General features: G+C 43.4%; 1 protein-coding gene across 1 annotated transcript; it reads right to left on the reverse strand.

Moving 5' to 3' along the window:
- Nucleotides 1-4,285: 4,285 nt before the first annotated feature.
- Nucleotides 4,286-12,711, reverse strand: KLF10 (Kruppel like factor 10). Its single transcript, XM_044422117.1, has 4 exons — nt 12,536-12,711; nt 8,349-8,579; nt 7,258-8,155; nt 4,286-5,685 (listed from the first exon to the last, which is right to left on the reverse strand). The coding sequence occupies exons 1-4, from the start codon at nt 12,569-12,571 to the stop codon at nt 5,426-5,428; spliced, it is 1,425 nt and encodes a 474-aa protein (XP_044278052.1). The 5' UTR covers nt 12,572-12,711; the 3' UTR covers nt 4,286-5,425.
- Nucleotides 12,712-18,507: the final 5,796 nt, after the last annotated feature.

The raw sequence follows: 18,507 nt of genomic DNA on the forward strand, positions 1-18,507 counted from the left end.
CCCCCTCCACCACTTTTCCCTTTGGCCCACCATTCCAAGGAGCATCAGGTGACTAAATCTAGCTACCCTTTCAATTTCTCACAATGCTCCTGATGCACTGTCATGTTGGAGCATTGTGGGAAATTAAAAATATGGCTATATCCAATCATCTAACAGTGCTTAGGGCAATCACGCCTACCAGGGCCCAGTGACAGGAGGGGCCCACAGGCAGATACTGCATAGAGCCCCCTCCAAGTTGCCCCTGAGGGATACTCCTCACTTTAGACTGAAGGTGGGGGGCAGGATCAGGATCTACTGCATAAGATATTGTTTGGCCCAGAGACAGTACCCATTGTTCATGCGTGGCTTAGGCTATCTATACAAATAATTTTAAATGAGAGTAATTCAAAGCATTTTAAATTAAAGAGCTAGAAAAAATACTTTATGCATCATATACTGCTGAATGGAAAACGTGGGTTCTCTTCTACCTTCAAGAGAATCTGTGGTATAAATATTAAAGGCTGATTCTGAGAAGTATACATTTTAGCAGAACACCTAACTGGCTGGCTCGCTTGTTATTCTTGCCAGTTTGCTATGATCGATGAAGTTTGAGGTCAGTCTAAATGTAGGGCTGCCTCTGCGAGATATTTGTGTCTGTTAGTATTGCATGTCAGCGTGTCTGTACTATTTAAAAATAGACCTTAGGACTGGCTGACCCATTTGATCTCTATGCCATTCCATTGGGCAACGTATTTAGGCCTGGGATAGTTCAAATTTATGGTACCCGATTTAGAAACAGAGTAGTAGCCTGCTTCTAGAAAGAGCTTGTAGAAGTTGGATGACAGATATTAGATGTCAATTCACACAGATTAAAAGTGTAAGACACTTGATAATGTATTATGTTTCTGTATCATCTTAAGCCTGGGCTTCTTTGTCTGCACCTCCTGAGACCAAATCTACATAGTTCTACATGGTCAAGTTATGCAACACTCTTAATACAGGAGTTTCCTCTTAAGCTTCTGCCCTATAGCCTTTATTTCAAGGATGCTGAATTCCTGGCCTGGAGGCCGAAATCCAGTCTGCCTAGAGCCCCATTGGACCTTTTGGGGTTCTCTTGAAGGCTAGGACCATTTTCCTTAACCACTGACCATTTGTGGGTTTCCCACTTTGTGAAAAATGTTTTCCCCATTCTGCAAGGTTGAAATGCCTCTTGGAAGGTTCTGATACTGGCAATAAATGGTTTAAACTCTAGTATGCTGGTACTTGACCCTAACCTTCAGCACTACCCACCATTGCAATAGAGCCCCTGAACTCTGTAACTGAAACGACCCTTGGGCTGAACAAAGGTTGACACCCCTGCTTTAATTAAAAACTGGTGCGGCTTGAATATGGGCCAACTATGTAAAAACATGTACTGTACCACATCTGCATGGAAGTAAGGCACAGTTTGTAAATTAAAAAGGCTAGTACATGTGCTTACTGTAATAAGATACAAGGAAGCTGGGGTCACTGAGAAAGTTCTTTGCTTCTCCATGTGACTTGTATTAAAGGAGCTTGGCTAACTGCCTCCCATCCATGAATGATTGTCAATAAATTCAGGAACACCCTGCCACTGAGCAAAGCTAACTGCATGCACAGCGCATGTAGAAACCTATCAAGTCATCCCAGAAAAGGGAATAGCCTAGATTTCCCTTATGGGCAAGACATGAGGCTTGCTTTGAAAAGTTATTAAAACTTGATATTATAGGCAATGGCCTAACTAGGAATATATTATGCTGAATTTAATGGGAATTATTGAAAGCAAAAGCCAGAACTGCTTAGCTTAGAAAAAACATAAGTGGATATATGACAGTTGTACTATATTATACATGGTGTAGAAAAAGTGGATAGTATTTCTCATAATACTTGAACCAGAAGTCATCCCATGAAGCTGGTTGGTAGGGGAATCAGGACACAGGAAAGGAAGTACTTCTTCACACGGCACATTGCTAAACTAGGGAATTCCAATCTAAATTGCTTTAAAAGAGAAGTTGGGCAAATTTGTGGAGGCAAAGCTATTCATCCTGACGGCCACATGCTACCACCAACATCAGAGGCACTATGTCATGTCATGTATAACAGTTGAAGTATGCATGAGTACATCCATTCATGTCCTGCTTGTGGATTTCCTGTGGAATTGGACTTGAAGGGCCCTTTGCCTGATTCAACGTTAGTCTTATGTTCTTATGAGTAAAGCATGATAGTACTATAAGCATTATTGTTACATTGCATTTATACCCCACCTTTCTTCCACTTAAAGGGAAACCAAAGCAGCTTACAAGGCTTTCCTTCTCTATATTGTATCTTCACAAAATCCACCATTGCAGTACCGTTTAGCCTGAGAGTCCATGACTGACCCAGAGTCACCCAGTGAACTAGAACCCAGATCTCCTGAATACAAGTCCAACACTCTTCTTGGACTCTCAAGAAATGGTGGGATTTCACTGTGATTTGTAGACATTTGGTTCTGTAGTATATTTGCAGAACCACTAAAGACACCTTAAGCAGTTCTTGCTTATGTGTGCAATTGTCTTTGGGAATAGTGACTGTTCTGTTGGTCTGAGTGATCTGAGGATATGAAGTACATGATGATATAACCAACATTCAAAGTGCATGGCCATTTGGGATGGTTTATTGCTATAGATTGCAATGCATGGCTGTGAAAGCTGGACCATAAGGAAGACTGAGCACCGAAGGACTGAGGCCTTTGAATTGTGGTGCTGGAGGAGACACCTGGAAGTCCTCTGGACCACAAGGCAATCAAACCGGTCAGTCCTAGAGGAGAACAACCCTGACTGCTCTTTAGAAGGCCAGATACTGAAGATGAAACTCAAATACTTTGGCCACCTAATGAGAAGGAAGGACTCCCTGGAGAAGAGCCTAATGCTGGGAACAATAGATGGCAAAAGGGGACGGCAGAGGATGAGGAGGCTAGATGGAGTCACTGAAGCAGTCAGTGTGAGCTTAAGTGGACTCCGGGGGATGGTGGACAGGAAGGCCTGGAAGAATGTTGTCCATGGGGTCGCGATGGATCGGACACGACTTCGCGACTAACAACAACATTGCTATAGATTCTTAAATAACTCTCTCCAGGTTCTTAAAATGTCAGATACTGTCATGTTTTGAAGGAGTTTGTATGTTAATTTTCATGATTAAAAGTGTAAAATGCACCTGATCTAGATCACTAACAGAAGCCAGAAAATGAATTTCTGCATCAGTAGTGCTGGAAAGGGAAGTTAAGCTTCCCCTTATTAGGGGTCCTGATCAACATCACCGTTCCCCTTGTACTCACTCCATCAAATTGGTGGGATGGGCATGAGGCTTCAGCATCCCCTTGCCCCCCATGACACTGGTGCACCACCGCCAGTAGCTATCAGAAAAACAAGATGACAATGCTGATGAAAGGGGGAGAGAAGTATATTGTATGTTATCTCCAAAACTATTTTAAAAGGAAAACAACACTATCCAATTTTCTACAGCTGAGCTAACCCCAACCATGGTAATTCTAAACTCTTGACAATTAGACTCTTATTGTGGAAAACAGAGGAGATACAAAAAGCAATTTTTGACTTGTCATAGCTTTTCCCAAACTGACTTCAATGAGTAAAAATTATCCTTCCTACACTGAAATGGGCGAAAAATACAATTCAGCCATTAGAAACTAGGCAAAATGTTTATGATACAGTATTTACTTATTATTACATTTCTTCACCACCCTTCAACTCAGAGGGTAAGATTGGAAACAGAGAGCATAATAGAATATTCCCCTCTTAGTTTCATGCACTATATACCAAGGGTTCCAACCATTTTGGACTTGTGTGCACTTTTAATAATTTGAGAAAGTGCTGCGGCACCACTGCAAAAAGGATCATATAGAGGATGTGACTAATCACATAATGGCTGCCATGGGGTCCTGACTAGGTAAAAGATTTTTGGGGAATGGGCAGAAATAGCGAGGCTAGGAAAGGGAAGAAACAGTGGAGGTTGGTAGCAGAGACAGAAATAGCAAGGCTAGAGGCTGAGAGTGGAGAAGTCCCAAATATATGCAAGATCTTATTTCACAACTTCAGAATCCGTAAATCAGCTTTGAAGTAATTACAGAAAGCAGAAAACTCAAACATTGATGCACCATTCCAGCTTCTAGGTAAGCTACAATGCTGAGTCTGCGACCTTCAGAAAAGACACACATTTTATGTGTGCACTGGCATTTATGTGTTGCACTGGCATTTAATGTCAATGTTTGACTCTGAGAAAGAACACATCTGTATCAAGAAAAATGGTATTTATTGTAAACAAGGTATAAAGTACATTGTAAGAAATATTGTGCAAAATTTTAAGTAGTCCAAAAAAAAAAAAAAACCAACAGATATTACACCATCCCCAGAAGTTCTCTTTTCACCAATACAGCAGAAGATGTAACAGAATAATGATAAGAAAATCATGGTGTACATACTTAGCGTTGATGTTTTAACTTTAATTGTTCCTAACACATCCCCTCATTTTCTGATTTAAATATAGCTTAAACTGTACCCTTAATGTATAAAGGCCCTGTATATCTGTATTATGAACTATCTTCCAGAGTAACTTTTCAGAAAGTAGCATTGCATACTCTTGTCCTTCCTCCTGAAAAAAGCCTCATAGTTGACTCTTTACATTATATTTTAAACAAAGTGCACTGTATCCAGGTTTTGAAAAGTCAGCAGTATAGAATATTAAAGGTGTAAGTGAAATAATAAGCAACTTAAAAGCAGGAACACCAAAAGTTGCTGAAGTACAGGTAATAGTACTAATCACGATGTTTTCAGAAGTAGTAAAAATAGATTAGGCTTGCAAGTTAGAATATTCCAACCATATGGTATCTCTTATTCAATTATACACTTTACAGTTGTTTTGAATTGCTATAATAAACTACACTTGATATTTTAAGGGATTGGAGATAAACAGAACTGATCTCAAGAGATTCTTGATGACCAGGTTTCCCCAATCATTCAGAAATAGGTCTCAAATAGAAAACCAAATATTATTTAGTAGTCTAACTGACATTTATCCCTGATTTTGTACCATAAGTTGGATTTTGTTTACAATGCCTGTAAAGAGATTCCAAAGCCTTCACACCTGCCTAGCTTTCTGGCTCATACCTGGCTGATCCATAGTACATATGAATAGTTTTCCACATGTTTAAATCTTGTCCTTGCACTGATTTTGATACTTCCCTTCCGCCTTTCCCCAGGTACAATAGAAACCTGATGTTCTATAGGTCACTGATACACTCAGGAATACAAACAGCTATTGCCTGTCTGCTCTAGTGTCATCTGAAGCTGGAACAGACTTTGCAAGCCATTTCACATCACTGTTGACATTCTAATCACAGTGACAGTAGTTAACAGTATGTTGAGATTGTGTGCTTTTACTGTGCAGGTGCAGAAGCAGGTAGTTTAATGATATCATTTAGCTTGCTCACTTCCATCTGCCAGTTTGGTAGCTTCTTGGCCGATAAGTGGCGACGTGCATGTTTGGTTAAATGGTCACTCCTCATGAATCGCCGATTACATGTTATGCAGGCAAATTTTTTCTCTCCTGTGTGTGTTCTACGATGGCGAGACAGTTCATCCGAACGTGCAAATCTCCTCTCACAGCCTTTCCAACTGCAGCTGAATGGCTTCTCTCCTAAAAGAAAAAATATCAAAAATTGTAGGCATGAATTTTGCTTTATCGATACCTAGCATAGATTCTTCCTGCATCCAGTTTATAAAATGGAAAAACAAGAAAATCTGCCAGCTTCAATGTTACGTTCTTATGATTTGAGAAGAAGTACAGACATCTTCCAAAATACAAATCAATGCTCTCCTACTCCAAGTCTAGCTACATGTAGTTTGCATATGCCCCTCCCCCAGCTTTTTGTACAGCAAGCAAGTGCTTTGTTTGGAAGCAGGATCACTCTCCTGTAATCTTCTTGAGTGTGATTTTGCTTCCAAACATACTTTCCCATTGCATACTTTGTGTTCAAGCAAAAATTACTGCCTTCATAGACAGCATCAAAATTGGTGGTGGTTAGCAGCACTGCTGTTCTCAGAGGGGCCTGACAGGCAATGCATCCAGCTCACACAAACTGCCCACCCCTGCTGTAGAATATAAATTGGATTATGCAGAATAAATGATTAGGGCAAATGCTGTTTGAAATCAGAATAGGTTGTCTTCATTTCAAGTGTCACATAATGAAACCAGACAAGTTTGCATAAGCACTACACTGAAACAACTCAGCATCCCATATGAGGAAAATACAGTAATAGGTAAATCTGGCTACACAGCACAGCAGCTCATGTGAGAAGCAGCCAACTCTGACTCCTCTGAATTCTAAAGTTTGTCTTCCTATGTATTTCAACAAACAAGGAAAGGTGGATTCGCTTGTAGTATTGCCTCATTTATCCTGCAGTATGGTGAAGTGAATAGCTTTCAACATTCAAATGACCAATGTTCCCTGCTCCTCTTCTTTCTAGGAAAAATATTTCAGGTGACTCTTCCATTCCTTGTATGCTAAGATAGCTGTGGAAGAACAATCTTCAGGAGTCTACATACAGTTAACTATGTCTGCTTCCCAAGCTCCAGGGTGAGACCAAAGACACCATGAATGGTTGTTACACCATACTCTTTGGAAGTTAGATGCACTAACCATTTTACAAGAGCAAAACCAGTGATGGGATGTTGCATATGAGCTGGAACCTTAGCAATGAGAAAAGTGCATTTCTTTCTTTTAGACTACCATCCTATATACCAGGATGTATGGAATCTTAGGCCCAGGAACCAAAACTGGCTTTCTGGGATCCTTCTGAGGGCCACCCTCCCTTAAGTCCAACTCTCTTTCCCCTAAATCATAAACCTTTTCGTGATTCGCCAACCCTTGTGCAGTCCACCCCCACCCCACATCCACATTCTATAAGGTTGAATGGCTCTCCCAAGCTTTATTACTGGCAGTAAGAGCTTAAGCTAAAATATGCGGATATTTTTAGTCCCCCCTGCCACTACCATGCAGCCCCTAAGCTTCTTCATCATGACATTTTTATCTCAATGGGCATGCTGAGAAAAGCAGACAAAGGACATTCTGGTTTCCTTTTGCATTTCTCAAAGTTCCAAACCCAGTTCAGTAAACCTCTCCTTCACATGAATGATATTCATTTATGTACACAGAGAAACACCAAAGTTGAGATTACATTTCTTATATTTGATTTCATTATAATATACCTGTGTGCGTTCTAACATGAGCCTTCAAATGGGAACTCTTGAAGTATGTTTTTCCACATCCTGGATAATTACAGACATGACTTCTTATTCTTAAAGAGTCAACGGATGGAGTGATCTTTGTTGCAACAGGAGCAAAACCTGGAGCAGGAGCAATGGGCGAAAGTCTGGTGCCATTAGGACTGATCACTGGAGCCTTTGGATTCTGAACAACAGTCTGTGGCACAACAAACATGACAGCTCCTTTGGGAACTTGGGCTCCCATGAGCACCACAGGCTGACAAAAGTTTGTTGGTAACTGACTACAGGGAGTGTTGGGTACCACTGCTGTCACAACAGAGTTGTTAGCAGACAGGGGAACCATTTGGCAAACCACTGGCACAGAAGGGACTCCCCCTGCTTGCACAGAAGATGGAGGAACTGCCAGTTTAGGCTGCTCTTCTGATCTGGGAACAGGCAGAGGGGTGCCAAGTGTGGCCTGTGTGAAAGGTGTCGGACTAACAGTTAGCACTTTTTCTTGCATGCCTGGCAGCTTATCTTCAGAAACTGCAGTAGTCAGTGACACGTCCTCACATGATGAATTTTGTTTTGTTTTTGCATTGGCTTGTTGACTTGCTTCCCTTACATTATCTTCCCGATACTTCAAAATACTTGTTGTCCTTGCTGGACAGGTTCTGTGATTGCAAAGCTGAGCATCAGCTGTGTGGCGAATAACACTTGTTGCCTGAGCTTTTGGCATTCTTGGTGCTGAAACCTTTTCAGTTTCTTTAAGAGATGCTGCAAAGCCTTGCTCAGAAGTGTCGGTAAATGACTTGCTCTGTACAGTAGATGGTGCTGGTGTTGCTAGATGGATTGCCTGAGCTGTTTCAAGGTCAGAAGGACTGTAGGGTGGAGTCAAACACTAGGGAGAAGAACAAAAGCATGGTTCAGTGAGCTATCTGTAATCAGAAGCTAGTTTTTCTGTGGACTTCAGACAGCAATCTTAAACATGCTTATTTCAGAGTAAGTCCCAATCAATAAGCGGAACTCCCTTCTGAACAAACATACATAGGACTGTGCTGTAAATAAGCAATTAATAACAAAATTAAGCTTACAAGGGCTGATATTGCATGGAAGTCAGCAGGAGGTAGCAGATTGTCCTCCAGTTCTTCAGAAGTATCTGATGCTGGTGTTATTGGTCTCAGTTCAACATACTTCTTAAAATCTGATTTCCAACTGCAGCTCATGGACATTAGAGCTTCTACAGCTTCAAAATCACTCTTTCCAGTGGTATTACTCCAGGAACACTTCCCAATGTGCTTCTTTTTAGTCATTATTCCTTCTTCCTATGAGAAAAGGGGAATTCTCTTCAATACACAGCAACAAATATATTTGACAGATATCTAAGAGTATAAAGACCTGTATATTATCTGAAAAATAGATATAGAATAGGTTCAGGGTTTAAAAGCATCGGCTTCCTATTTACCATTCTTTGACAGCATTAATTATTTCTAAAACTGATACCATACAAGTATATAAGTTCTTGTATTTATTACTGTATTTGTTTTACATTCTTGTATATCACCTTGATAGCTTTTTAGATAAGGCAACATATGTCAATTATAAACCATGAAAGCATTAATCAGTGTAAAAAGATTATCCCTGTAGTACAATTCAGAAGGCAATTCCATCTTAATCTAATAGATCTAAAAGTCTGACCCACAAAATAATTAGATTTTTAAATATAAACCATTGTTTAAATAGGTCTATTAGATCTTAACAGCTTGTGTCTAACGACTTCAATCTAATCAGAATGGGAAAAAATATTCTGTGGAAGTCCTTAAAATATTTTACAGTGTTGAAACACTTGTCTGATGTCCTATAGTTCTGTTTGCTCTATTTTTAAACACTCACAGCATAATCTTACCTGAGTTCAGTTAGGTAGGATTACAGTGGGCAGTCTTAAATGTTGCTTTGTAATTTCAATTGTGTGTTAAATATGGAGAGTTTTCTGTTTTTAAACTACCAGTCTTGGCTTGATTCCTTTGTCCAGCTAACACATGGGTGTGGTTTTTGGTTATTTTACATACTTTTGAAGTATTCCAGTAAAATTAGAAAGGGTCAAGTAGTGAGGTTTAACAAATGCAGGCTTGTAACAATTCGCTCTGTTCCTCTTTGACACCCAACCTAGCCACCTGCCTACAGAAAAATCATTTTGAATGCCTGCTTTGCTAGAAACACTTTTTTAGTCATGCACATCACACACAGCAGAGCTGTTGCACACATTTTGGCTTTTATTTGCAGTTTCTTGTAACTTCAGAGAGTTTCGGCCATAGGGCAGTACAGAAATGCAGTAACTTGTGTTAACATCCTGAACTCCCCAGAAGAGAGGCATACATGCAGAGAGAGCAGGCAGTCTTCCCGCCAGGAACTACCACACCCTGGCCTCTTCATTAAAAGTTGCTGCATCATGTGACTGCCAGTCATGGACTGGGCCCGCCTAAGGCTAAACACGCTGCGAGACTTTATACGGCTTCATTCAATTCATCTACATGGAGGAGGAGGAGGAGGAGGAGGAGGAGGAGGCTCTTATTGGAATCTTTGACGGGAACTAGGGTGCAAGCCCGGAAGAGAACTCTTCGCCGCTCAGCAGCTAAACCTTGAGGAGACGCGAACGGGGGCAGGGAGATCCTCGCGGGCAGGGAGATCTTGGCGCCAAGCCACGTTCACCTCAGACAGCCTCTGCGGTGACTCATCCGGTTCCTTCCAAACAGCACGCACTCTCTACCGGGGAACGGCCCCGCCGTTGCCCATTGGCCACCAAGGTCAGGCGCCGCGGAAGCCGATTGGCCAGCGCCGCCCGAGTAAGCGAGTTTCGTGGGAGGAGGGCATGTGAAGGAAGCGTGATCAGCGGCTGCTCTTCGGCGCGCAGGAAACGTGGAACTGGGAATTGCCGCTCAGCGACCTTTCACCCACTTCTCGCCCGAGCGCGGCTCGCGCCCTTCCTTTCCCCAGCCCGCCCTCGACTCCGCCCACTGTTCCACTCTTGCGCCTCGAGGCAAAGCCAAGCAAGCAAAGCATGCGAGGGGGACAATCCCGTGTGCTGCTGCCGGGAAGGGCTGACGATGCTTAACGGGGGCGTGGTAGGGCACGTAGGATTTGGACCCAATGCCCCTGCTTTATAATCTCTGAGTGGTGCAAAATTATTAAGAGCGCAAGAGCAACCATGCTGGATCCGACTCAGGTCCATCTTGTCCAGCATTCTGTTTACACTGTGCCAAAGCAGCCACCTACCGAAACCCACATTTAAGATAAGAATGCAACAGCAACCTGTTGCCTATGTTCTCCAGCCATAGGTATAAATTGGCATAGTGCATACAGCCATTAATTGCTTTATCCTCCAGGAATTTATCCCTTTTAAAGCCACCCCTAGTAATGGTCCTCATTACATCTGGAAGTTAATTCCAAAGCAGAATCCTATGCACGTTTAGACAAAAAGCCCAACAATTCGCAGCAATGCCAGCTATGCTGGCAGTGGAATGCAATTCGTTGTAGGGCTTTTTTTGTCTAAACATGTATAGGATTTCGTCCATACACTCAGGTTAGTTTTCCTATACAAGGATTAGGGCAGGACGGATTCTGCTTCAAGCCATTACTAGCACCATGCTTGCACCTACTCAGTCTGAGTGGTTCCTTCACCCAAGTCCTGCGGGTGAGACGGCAGCAAAAGAATAAGGCTGCATTCCTATGCAAGCGTTACCAATCCAGCAAAGTTGCCCAATACTGATAGGATCACACTGCTGACTTTCGAGTAAGCTGCATTCGGCGGGAACTCAGCGGGTCGAGATGCACAGGCCTGGGCTGCCCGTAACAGAAGCCAAGCGAGGGCGGGTGGGAGAACGTCTCGGTGCAAGCAGGACGCAGCTCTGTTCTCTTTTTATCCGCAAACGGAAGAGGAGGGCGTGGGCGGCGAGGAGCAACCCCGCCAAGCCTCAGCTACAGAATGAGGCCATGTACCTAATAAGGGCCGGGCCTGAGCGCGTGAAACAATGTGGCGCTAACCGACCGGAACCCCTCCGGAATTGTCCCCCGAAGTCTGCATCATTGCCAGCGAGCATGGCCTCCGCCCAGCCTCTCCCCGCCCGCATCCTGTCATCCCCCTCCCCGTGGGTGTCGCCCCCTCAACTTCGCTATGCGGCTTCTCGCCGCCGGCCTCGCCCAGCCCTGTCCGCCCGCCTCCAGCCCCGGCTCGCAGCCCCCTCCCCCGCTCCAGCCCCGGCTCTCTGCTTCGCCTCATCCCTCGTCACTCGCAGACTGGCCTCACCCACACTTCCGCCCGTCGCCGACTTGCTTCCCTCCCCCAAGTTCACCCCTCAGCGCCGCATTAGGGAGCCCTAAGCAGCTGCTTTCCCACATCGCCGCGGCCACGTGCCCGCCCCCGTTTCCCCAAGAAATCCCAAAACCATCTCCCCCTATCTAGTCGGTTCGTGTTCCTCTTAACAGTTTCCTAATACTCTTGCTTTCCAAGGGATTATATCGTAATTTTATTTAATTGCCTGCCTTCTCTTTAAGCCTATTTGCAACCTCCTCGCATCTTCCTCTTCACTCAGTCACCAACAGAGCAATGTTATGCATGTTTAGATTGAAACACTCTGGACCTTTTTTCTGCCTAAACATGATAGGGTGGAGCCCTAAAGTTTCTTTCCAGCACTTTCGGACTACAGGTGTGAGTTCTTCATCTCCAGGACATCTGTAGTCTCTGTTCGCAAGTTTCCACACCACAGATTCTCCCATAATTTTCTAGTCCCCTTTTGGATTTTCCAAGATTCCCTTCACAGAAACCCGACTTCCTAGCAAACGATTTTAAAAATCCTTTTTTAAATCCCATTTTGTTTCCCAGCAACGCTAGTGATCTTCCCAATGCACCACAAACCTTACTTTCTCCTCGTTGCATGCACCCCGTTATCAAGTACAGATCATTTTTCTTCCCCACGGCTTTCCTTGGATGTCTGAACATCACAGGCTTCCCACAATCGCTCCACCAAACCCATTTCCTCCTGCTTGCTCTTCACTTCCCAACGTTTGCTTCTAGATGCTTGCGAAAAAGCCTATTCCAGATTTACTGGAAGGTGATAAAACGATCTTTTTTCCTGCACTGCCTTTTAAAAGTCAAAAACAACAACACAATTTGCTTTTGCATTTAACGAAGTGTAGGTCTGAAGACGCACACGAACAATTGGTAGTTTAGTTCTCCTGCCCAGTCGCCTCATTCATTTTGCATGTAACGGAGAGCTGTACTTACGGTGGGCTGGAAAGGAGACGCTCCAAAATTTAGCATGACCTTGATGAAAACAGGCTTTCGCCTCTGCTCCCAGCCAGTACTGTCAGGCTGCAGCCCTGATGCAGAGCGAGCGAGTTGACAACCGCTTTTCCCTCCCCGCCCGAGGCGCTCTCTGCTTGAAGCCGTCTTTATTTTTCTCTTTTTGTTCGCGGGCTGCTCCCCATTCAGGTGGCGGGACCCCAGGCACAACGTAGGAGAAGGCGGGCGCAGCTTCGGCCAATCGCTTGCAAAGGTGTGTGAGGCCATGACCAATGGGCGAGCGGAGGCCACGCGTGATCAGCGGCTGCCCGGCAGCGTGCAGAGGGAGTCATGTCGGCGTGTACATAAACCGGGCAGCGTGTTTCAGCGCAGCCCCGGGTAAGTCCCTGGTGATGGCTGAGTCAGTGTCACGTCCCTTCCCACCCCCCTCTTTCCCTCCCTTCTCTGGCTGTCTATGGGAAAAACGAGGTAGGCTGCAGGACTATTGACTTGCTTAGTAATTAATGAAGCTGGCAGATGTGCTATAGATGCTTTCTCCATCGGCCTTCATGATACACGTATATAATACACGGTGCTTGCAGCATACTGCTGCCTATCTGCTATCTGTTCAGGGATACAATCCCAAAATTAATTTTTGTGAAATTCGTTTATTAAACTAACCAAATGATCACGAAAACCATGCAAGCTTTCAGAATTTCCATCACTCATAATCAGGCAAGATTGCAAAAAGCGAATGGGTAGGAGGATCACAGACCTGTTGTTGAAGTCATGGAGTTTGCAGTGATCACAATCTTGAAATAGAATGGGGGAGGAAGGGTCTGCAGACATTAAAACACGTGTCTGAGGTCTCTAGCAGACATTGGTGCTTTCAGTTTCCATCTGTGGCTGTTGGGGTGAAACTGTTGGTTGGAACTGCCCCAAGGGAAAAAAATTGAAAATGCAAAATCTATTTGCTTTAAAATGCCTCCACCTGAGAGAAAGCACACAGGCCCCTATGGAACAAAGAAAGAAGACAGTGTATATATTAAGAAAGCCGGAAATAGTTGTAGATGCTGCACCAGGTAAACAGTTTAGGCACAATGAGTTTTACCCCTTTGAAAAACGATGTAATATTTGTTCAAGACATAGAGTGACTGGAACTTGAGAATTTATGAAAAGCTTTGAGAGGAAGGAAAAGAACCAAGCTCTGGGTTGGTCTCCCCTGCTGTCAGATGGATTCGTTTGGATGGGGAAGGTTTGAGTGACCCAGGAGTGGTGCTGTCAGTGACAGTGGGAGCCTTCAACAGCGAACATGGAGTGCAGGTGACTTCACTGTGAAACCTGATTCCAACCTCTGTTTGATCCAGTTGTTTGGGGATCTGTTGAGAGCAGTTCCTGGATGAGTGAAGTTGTGTTGGAAGGTATCTTTGCTGATTATCTGTGCCAATTTCCATAGACATTACAACATCCCTTTCTTACTGATATTATGAGCATAGCGTTATTATACCTTCAGTGGTTGTGGTTTGTTACTGATGTTCACCTTTCTATTTCACACTTGCAGTAATCCATGTGCTGGTAACTGTAGGAGGAAATTTTCTTTGTGTTCTCTTCTTTATAGTCAGGATTACAATATTCCTCTAATCCTTTGCAAGGCTTTGTTTCTCTCTGATCTTAACTATATCTTCCCTCTGATAATTTTGTGCAAGCGAAGTCAAACTTACTAGGTCAGGTTTATCCTTTGTCACCCACTCTATATATACATGTGTGGAGATGCAGTCCCAAGGCCAGTAACTGCTTCAGTTCATCCAACTTTGCAGAAGTTCAGGCTGTAACCTCAGAAAAACCTTCCTCAATGTGGTGCCCTCCTGATGTTTTGACCTACAATTTCCAGCACTCTTGACACTCTTGGCCAGTCGGGCTAATTGGGGCTGGTGGGAATTGAAGTCTAAGGCAACTAGGGAGCACCACATGGGGGATCACTGCTTTAGAAGCAGGTTCCATTGCAAACAATGATAATTACTTCTGAATAAATGTGATTCTTATTGTTCCATAAGTCCTCTGTTTAACTCTTACGCTGCTGCTGCTGTTAGTTGTGAAGTCGCATCCAAACCATCGCGACCCCATGGACAACATTCCTCCAGGCCTTCCTGTCCTCCACCGTCCCCGGAGTCCACTTAAGCTCACACCGACTGCTTCAGTGACTCCATCTTATAGTTGATATCATTGAAATGTCAAATATATATAATTGATATAATAGCGACCTAATACTTTATGTGTGTGTATTTTAAATCCCTCTTTATTGTCATATAGATTGGCCCTGTTTGAAAATGGATGTGGTGTTTCTTAAGACGTATTTGTTTCTGCATGAGATCAGATTCCAGAATGCTTGTTTGTCCGCCTTACTGTTGCACTTTGTGTGCTGCTGGTGAATTTTTTTTTTCTGAGAGTCTATTTATTCTTTTTCAAAATCATTTCTTATTTTTGGCCACCATTTCTACACATTTCCAGAAAAAGCCTTCACAATTATCAGTTGTGGCTTCATCAAAGTCAGATTAGGCCTTTGCTGTTGGCTCTCCTTCCTTACCGAAAGGGCATTTAGTAGTACCCTTGCTAGCTGTTCGCAGTGTTGTGACAGATTAACACAAGAAAAAAAATTTTTTTTGAAGGATGTGAGTAGCTTGAGTGTAGACAGTTTGCATTTGATTTTGTCAAGCTGGGACTCAGTAAAAGGCTGGGAGGCACTTTTAATCTCAATATTATTGGTGTCTATGCTGATTCTTAAAGTAATATACCACATGCTTAAGTGCACTCATAAACAAACTTTTACTTTACAATCCTGAACATTACTCATAAGACCAATTGACTTTGCCAAAGTATTGTTTTTCTAATTGGGCACAAAGTGCAAAAAAGAAATGTCCAATTGCTTGTCCACTGCTTCTTTGTGATGCTCCAGGTTGCCCAGACGCATTCTGTGCGCCATGCTTGCTCATATAGTGACTGGTATAGTAATTGCAGGTACTTTCCTATGGGGCAGGTAGGGAGATGACGTCTCTTTTACCCTTTGGGGAGCGGTTGTCTTTATACTTCTTTGTATCCCCTTCTTCAATAATACAGTAGAAACTGAGTGTTCTCAGCCTCTGTGCAATCTCTGAGAACGGTAAGGAAAGTTGATGTGGAACAATACCAAGACACTGTTGTTAGAAACCAAAACACAAAACAATTCCTTCTGATATTTATCTCTGTCGAACAGCCCACCCTCAGTCCTTTACAAAGCTTTCCCAAGACATAAAGGAAGGCTTGGAAATAGAAATGTTGCTCTGTTCTTTTGGCCTTGGCTGGAACATGCCAAAAATGGAACTTGTCTGCTTAGCACGAGTCTTCCCTTCCCTGATCTTGCTTGAGTGGCTTTCTTTCCAGTAGGACCAAAGCAGAAGGCAAACGCTCTCCCTCGCTCCTGCTTGAGAGAAAGCCAGTCTGTTGCACATCCAGCTCCCCAATGCAGCACCCACCAAAACTCCTTTCTTCCAAGTGGGGGTGGAAAGGGGGGCGAGCACCAGCCCCTCTTGCTCCTGCTGGGGAAGAGGACGTTCTGGCTGCCTGAGAGAAAGGTGCTCTGGTGTGTTCCAGGTTCCGGAGTCCGACAAGCGCTAGAGTGCTTTTCTTCGCAGCAGGAAGCAGGAAGGAGGATCCCTCTTACCCACATTGTTGCTCTTGTGTGGAAAAGGCTGCTCGAATGGGCATCTGGCTGGGGATTCCAGTGCATGCAGAGCACCTCTCCAGCAAGCAGGAGCAGGGCAGGAGGTGGCGTTTGCCGCTTCTGCTGTGCTGATTGTCCCACTCCCACTGGAGTGGGAGAGGCTTTCTTCCATGCACAGGTGGAATGGGGACAATCAGCTGGACAACAGTGCCCTATTCAGGGGAGAAGATCTTTGGGGTGAGAGGCAGGAGGAATCGGGTCTGACAGTTGCAGGGAACAAGACAGTTGTCCCCTGCATGATCTGGCCAGCCACTGCTGTTCTTGCCAAGCAGCTTTCCTGTTTGAGCTTTCTACCAAGAAGTCTGGGTTTGAATGGCACAACAAGCAGTCGTGGTAGAGAGAACCCCTACATCAGACCTGTGTTGGACAGCCACAGTAAGTCACAATGGTCATTCACCATGATAGGGTTCACACAATGGCAAGCAAGCATGTTTTTTTTATTATTATTATTATTCTTGGTCTCCTGTCATGGTGTGCAAACTCAGTCACTGTATTGCTTCTGTTAAAACTCTGCTCTGTAGCATAAATGGGTGTGCAAGAACATGGAGAGTGCGGCTCAGGGATGATATATGCTTGCATTAAATGTAAACAGCTAACTAGTAGTCATCGTGTTTCCATTTAGTAAAAGTGAATGTTAAACATGGATGTGCGTGAAGTTTCTCAGAATCATAGCTTAGCCCAGAACTCATTGGGTGACCTTGTACCAGTGGCACCTTCAGCTGAAGGTCTTGCTTATCTAAGGCCACCCAGAAAGTCTTGGCCTGAGGGGGAAAAACTCTATTCCCTATATTTGATGAATAGGGGTTGTGTGTTTGTATTTGGTTTTACAGAGGCCCTCAAATGGCTGATTGCCTGTTTTTGAATAAGCTTAATTCTCACAATGATTTAAAAGAAAATAGACCTGAAATTTATAGTTTCTAAGCAAGCAGAGATCATGGCAATAAGTAACTTGTGGTTATTTTTATTGAGGATAACTCTAATTTTCATATTTCATGTCATGTTTCTCAGAAAGCCACAAGCTCAGCCTGAAGGTTGCATTCCTTTGTTGTGGCAATCCTGCATTGCCAAGTAATTGTGAAATTAATATTCCAAGAGAACTGGGATTATGTTAGGTCTGCTAGAAGAATATGTAATTTTAAATGCTTATATTCCATGCTAATAGAACAACAGTAAGAGTCTAGTTCTGCAGTACATCTAAGGAAATAATTTACTTTAGTCGAGGATTTTGAAAGATGTAAAATCCTACATTTAGGAATGGGCTTTTCTGTAATATGTATTTTTTTCCAAGGATATCTCTGTATTGGATGTTCCAGAATAACAGTTATGCAAGAAGCTCTGATTAGGGTATATTTCTGCAGTAACTCTGAAATGGGTGTCACTTTGACAGGGCATATTAGAGAAAGGGGAAAGAAGGGTTGAGAAAACCATTTTGTCACACTAAGCTGCTCCTGTTGAGGAAGTTGGTGGGGCATTGGCATTGCTTACTTCATAGCACTGTTGCAGCTGACAGGGACCCTGCACAAAAGGACAGACCTACTTGCCCTGCCATGACAGCAGGACCGGTGCGGCTGCCTTCAGGGTTCTATGAATTGTGTGTGTTCTGTGCCATTAAGTTGTCTGCAGCTTATGGAATTACCTTGCCCACAACGTCCTGTCCTGCTCATCTCTTCTAAGTTCAACACTGTAGCTTCCTGTATAGATTCAATCCATCTCATATTTGGTCTTCCCTTGCATTGTCTTCCTTCAATTTTTCCCTGATATGACTTTCTTCTCCAGTGAGTCTTGCCTTCCCATGATATGTTGTGTCATTTTTCTTCTTGTCAGCATTTTTGCTGTCTAGCTTTCAAATCCATACATTATGACTAGAAATGCATTAGTTTACATGATCTTGACCTAGATTTCCAGTAAATTATCCTTACACTTGATGATCAGTTCTGGTTCCTTCATTGCTGCCCCTCCAAATCTCAGTCTTCTTTGAATTTCTTGGCTGCAGCTTCCCTTTGAAGTGACAACTGAGCTAAGGTATGTGAAATCTTTACTTTACTTGAGAGCCTCTTCCTTTCTGGAATTCTGCTTGAACATAGACATTTATTGTCCCATTTTCTTTGGAGCATCACTTTGCTTTCACGAGAAATTTGTGCAATGGTCCTGTAGTTGCTGCACTGTTTTATATCTCCTTTCTTGGGAATTGCAATGGATATTGAACAATTCCAAGCTG

This window comes from Varanus komodoensis, unplaced genomic scaffold (assembly GCF_004798865.1).
Source record: "Varanus komodoensis strain SLA01 unplaced genomic scaffold, ASM479886v1 scaffold12, whole genome shotgun sequence".
Taxonomy (NCBI): domain Eukaryota; kingdom Metazoa; phylum Chordata; class Lepidosauria; order Squamata; family Varanidae; genus Varanus; species Varanus komodoensis.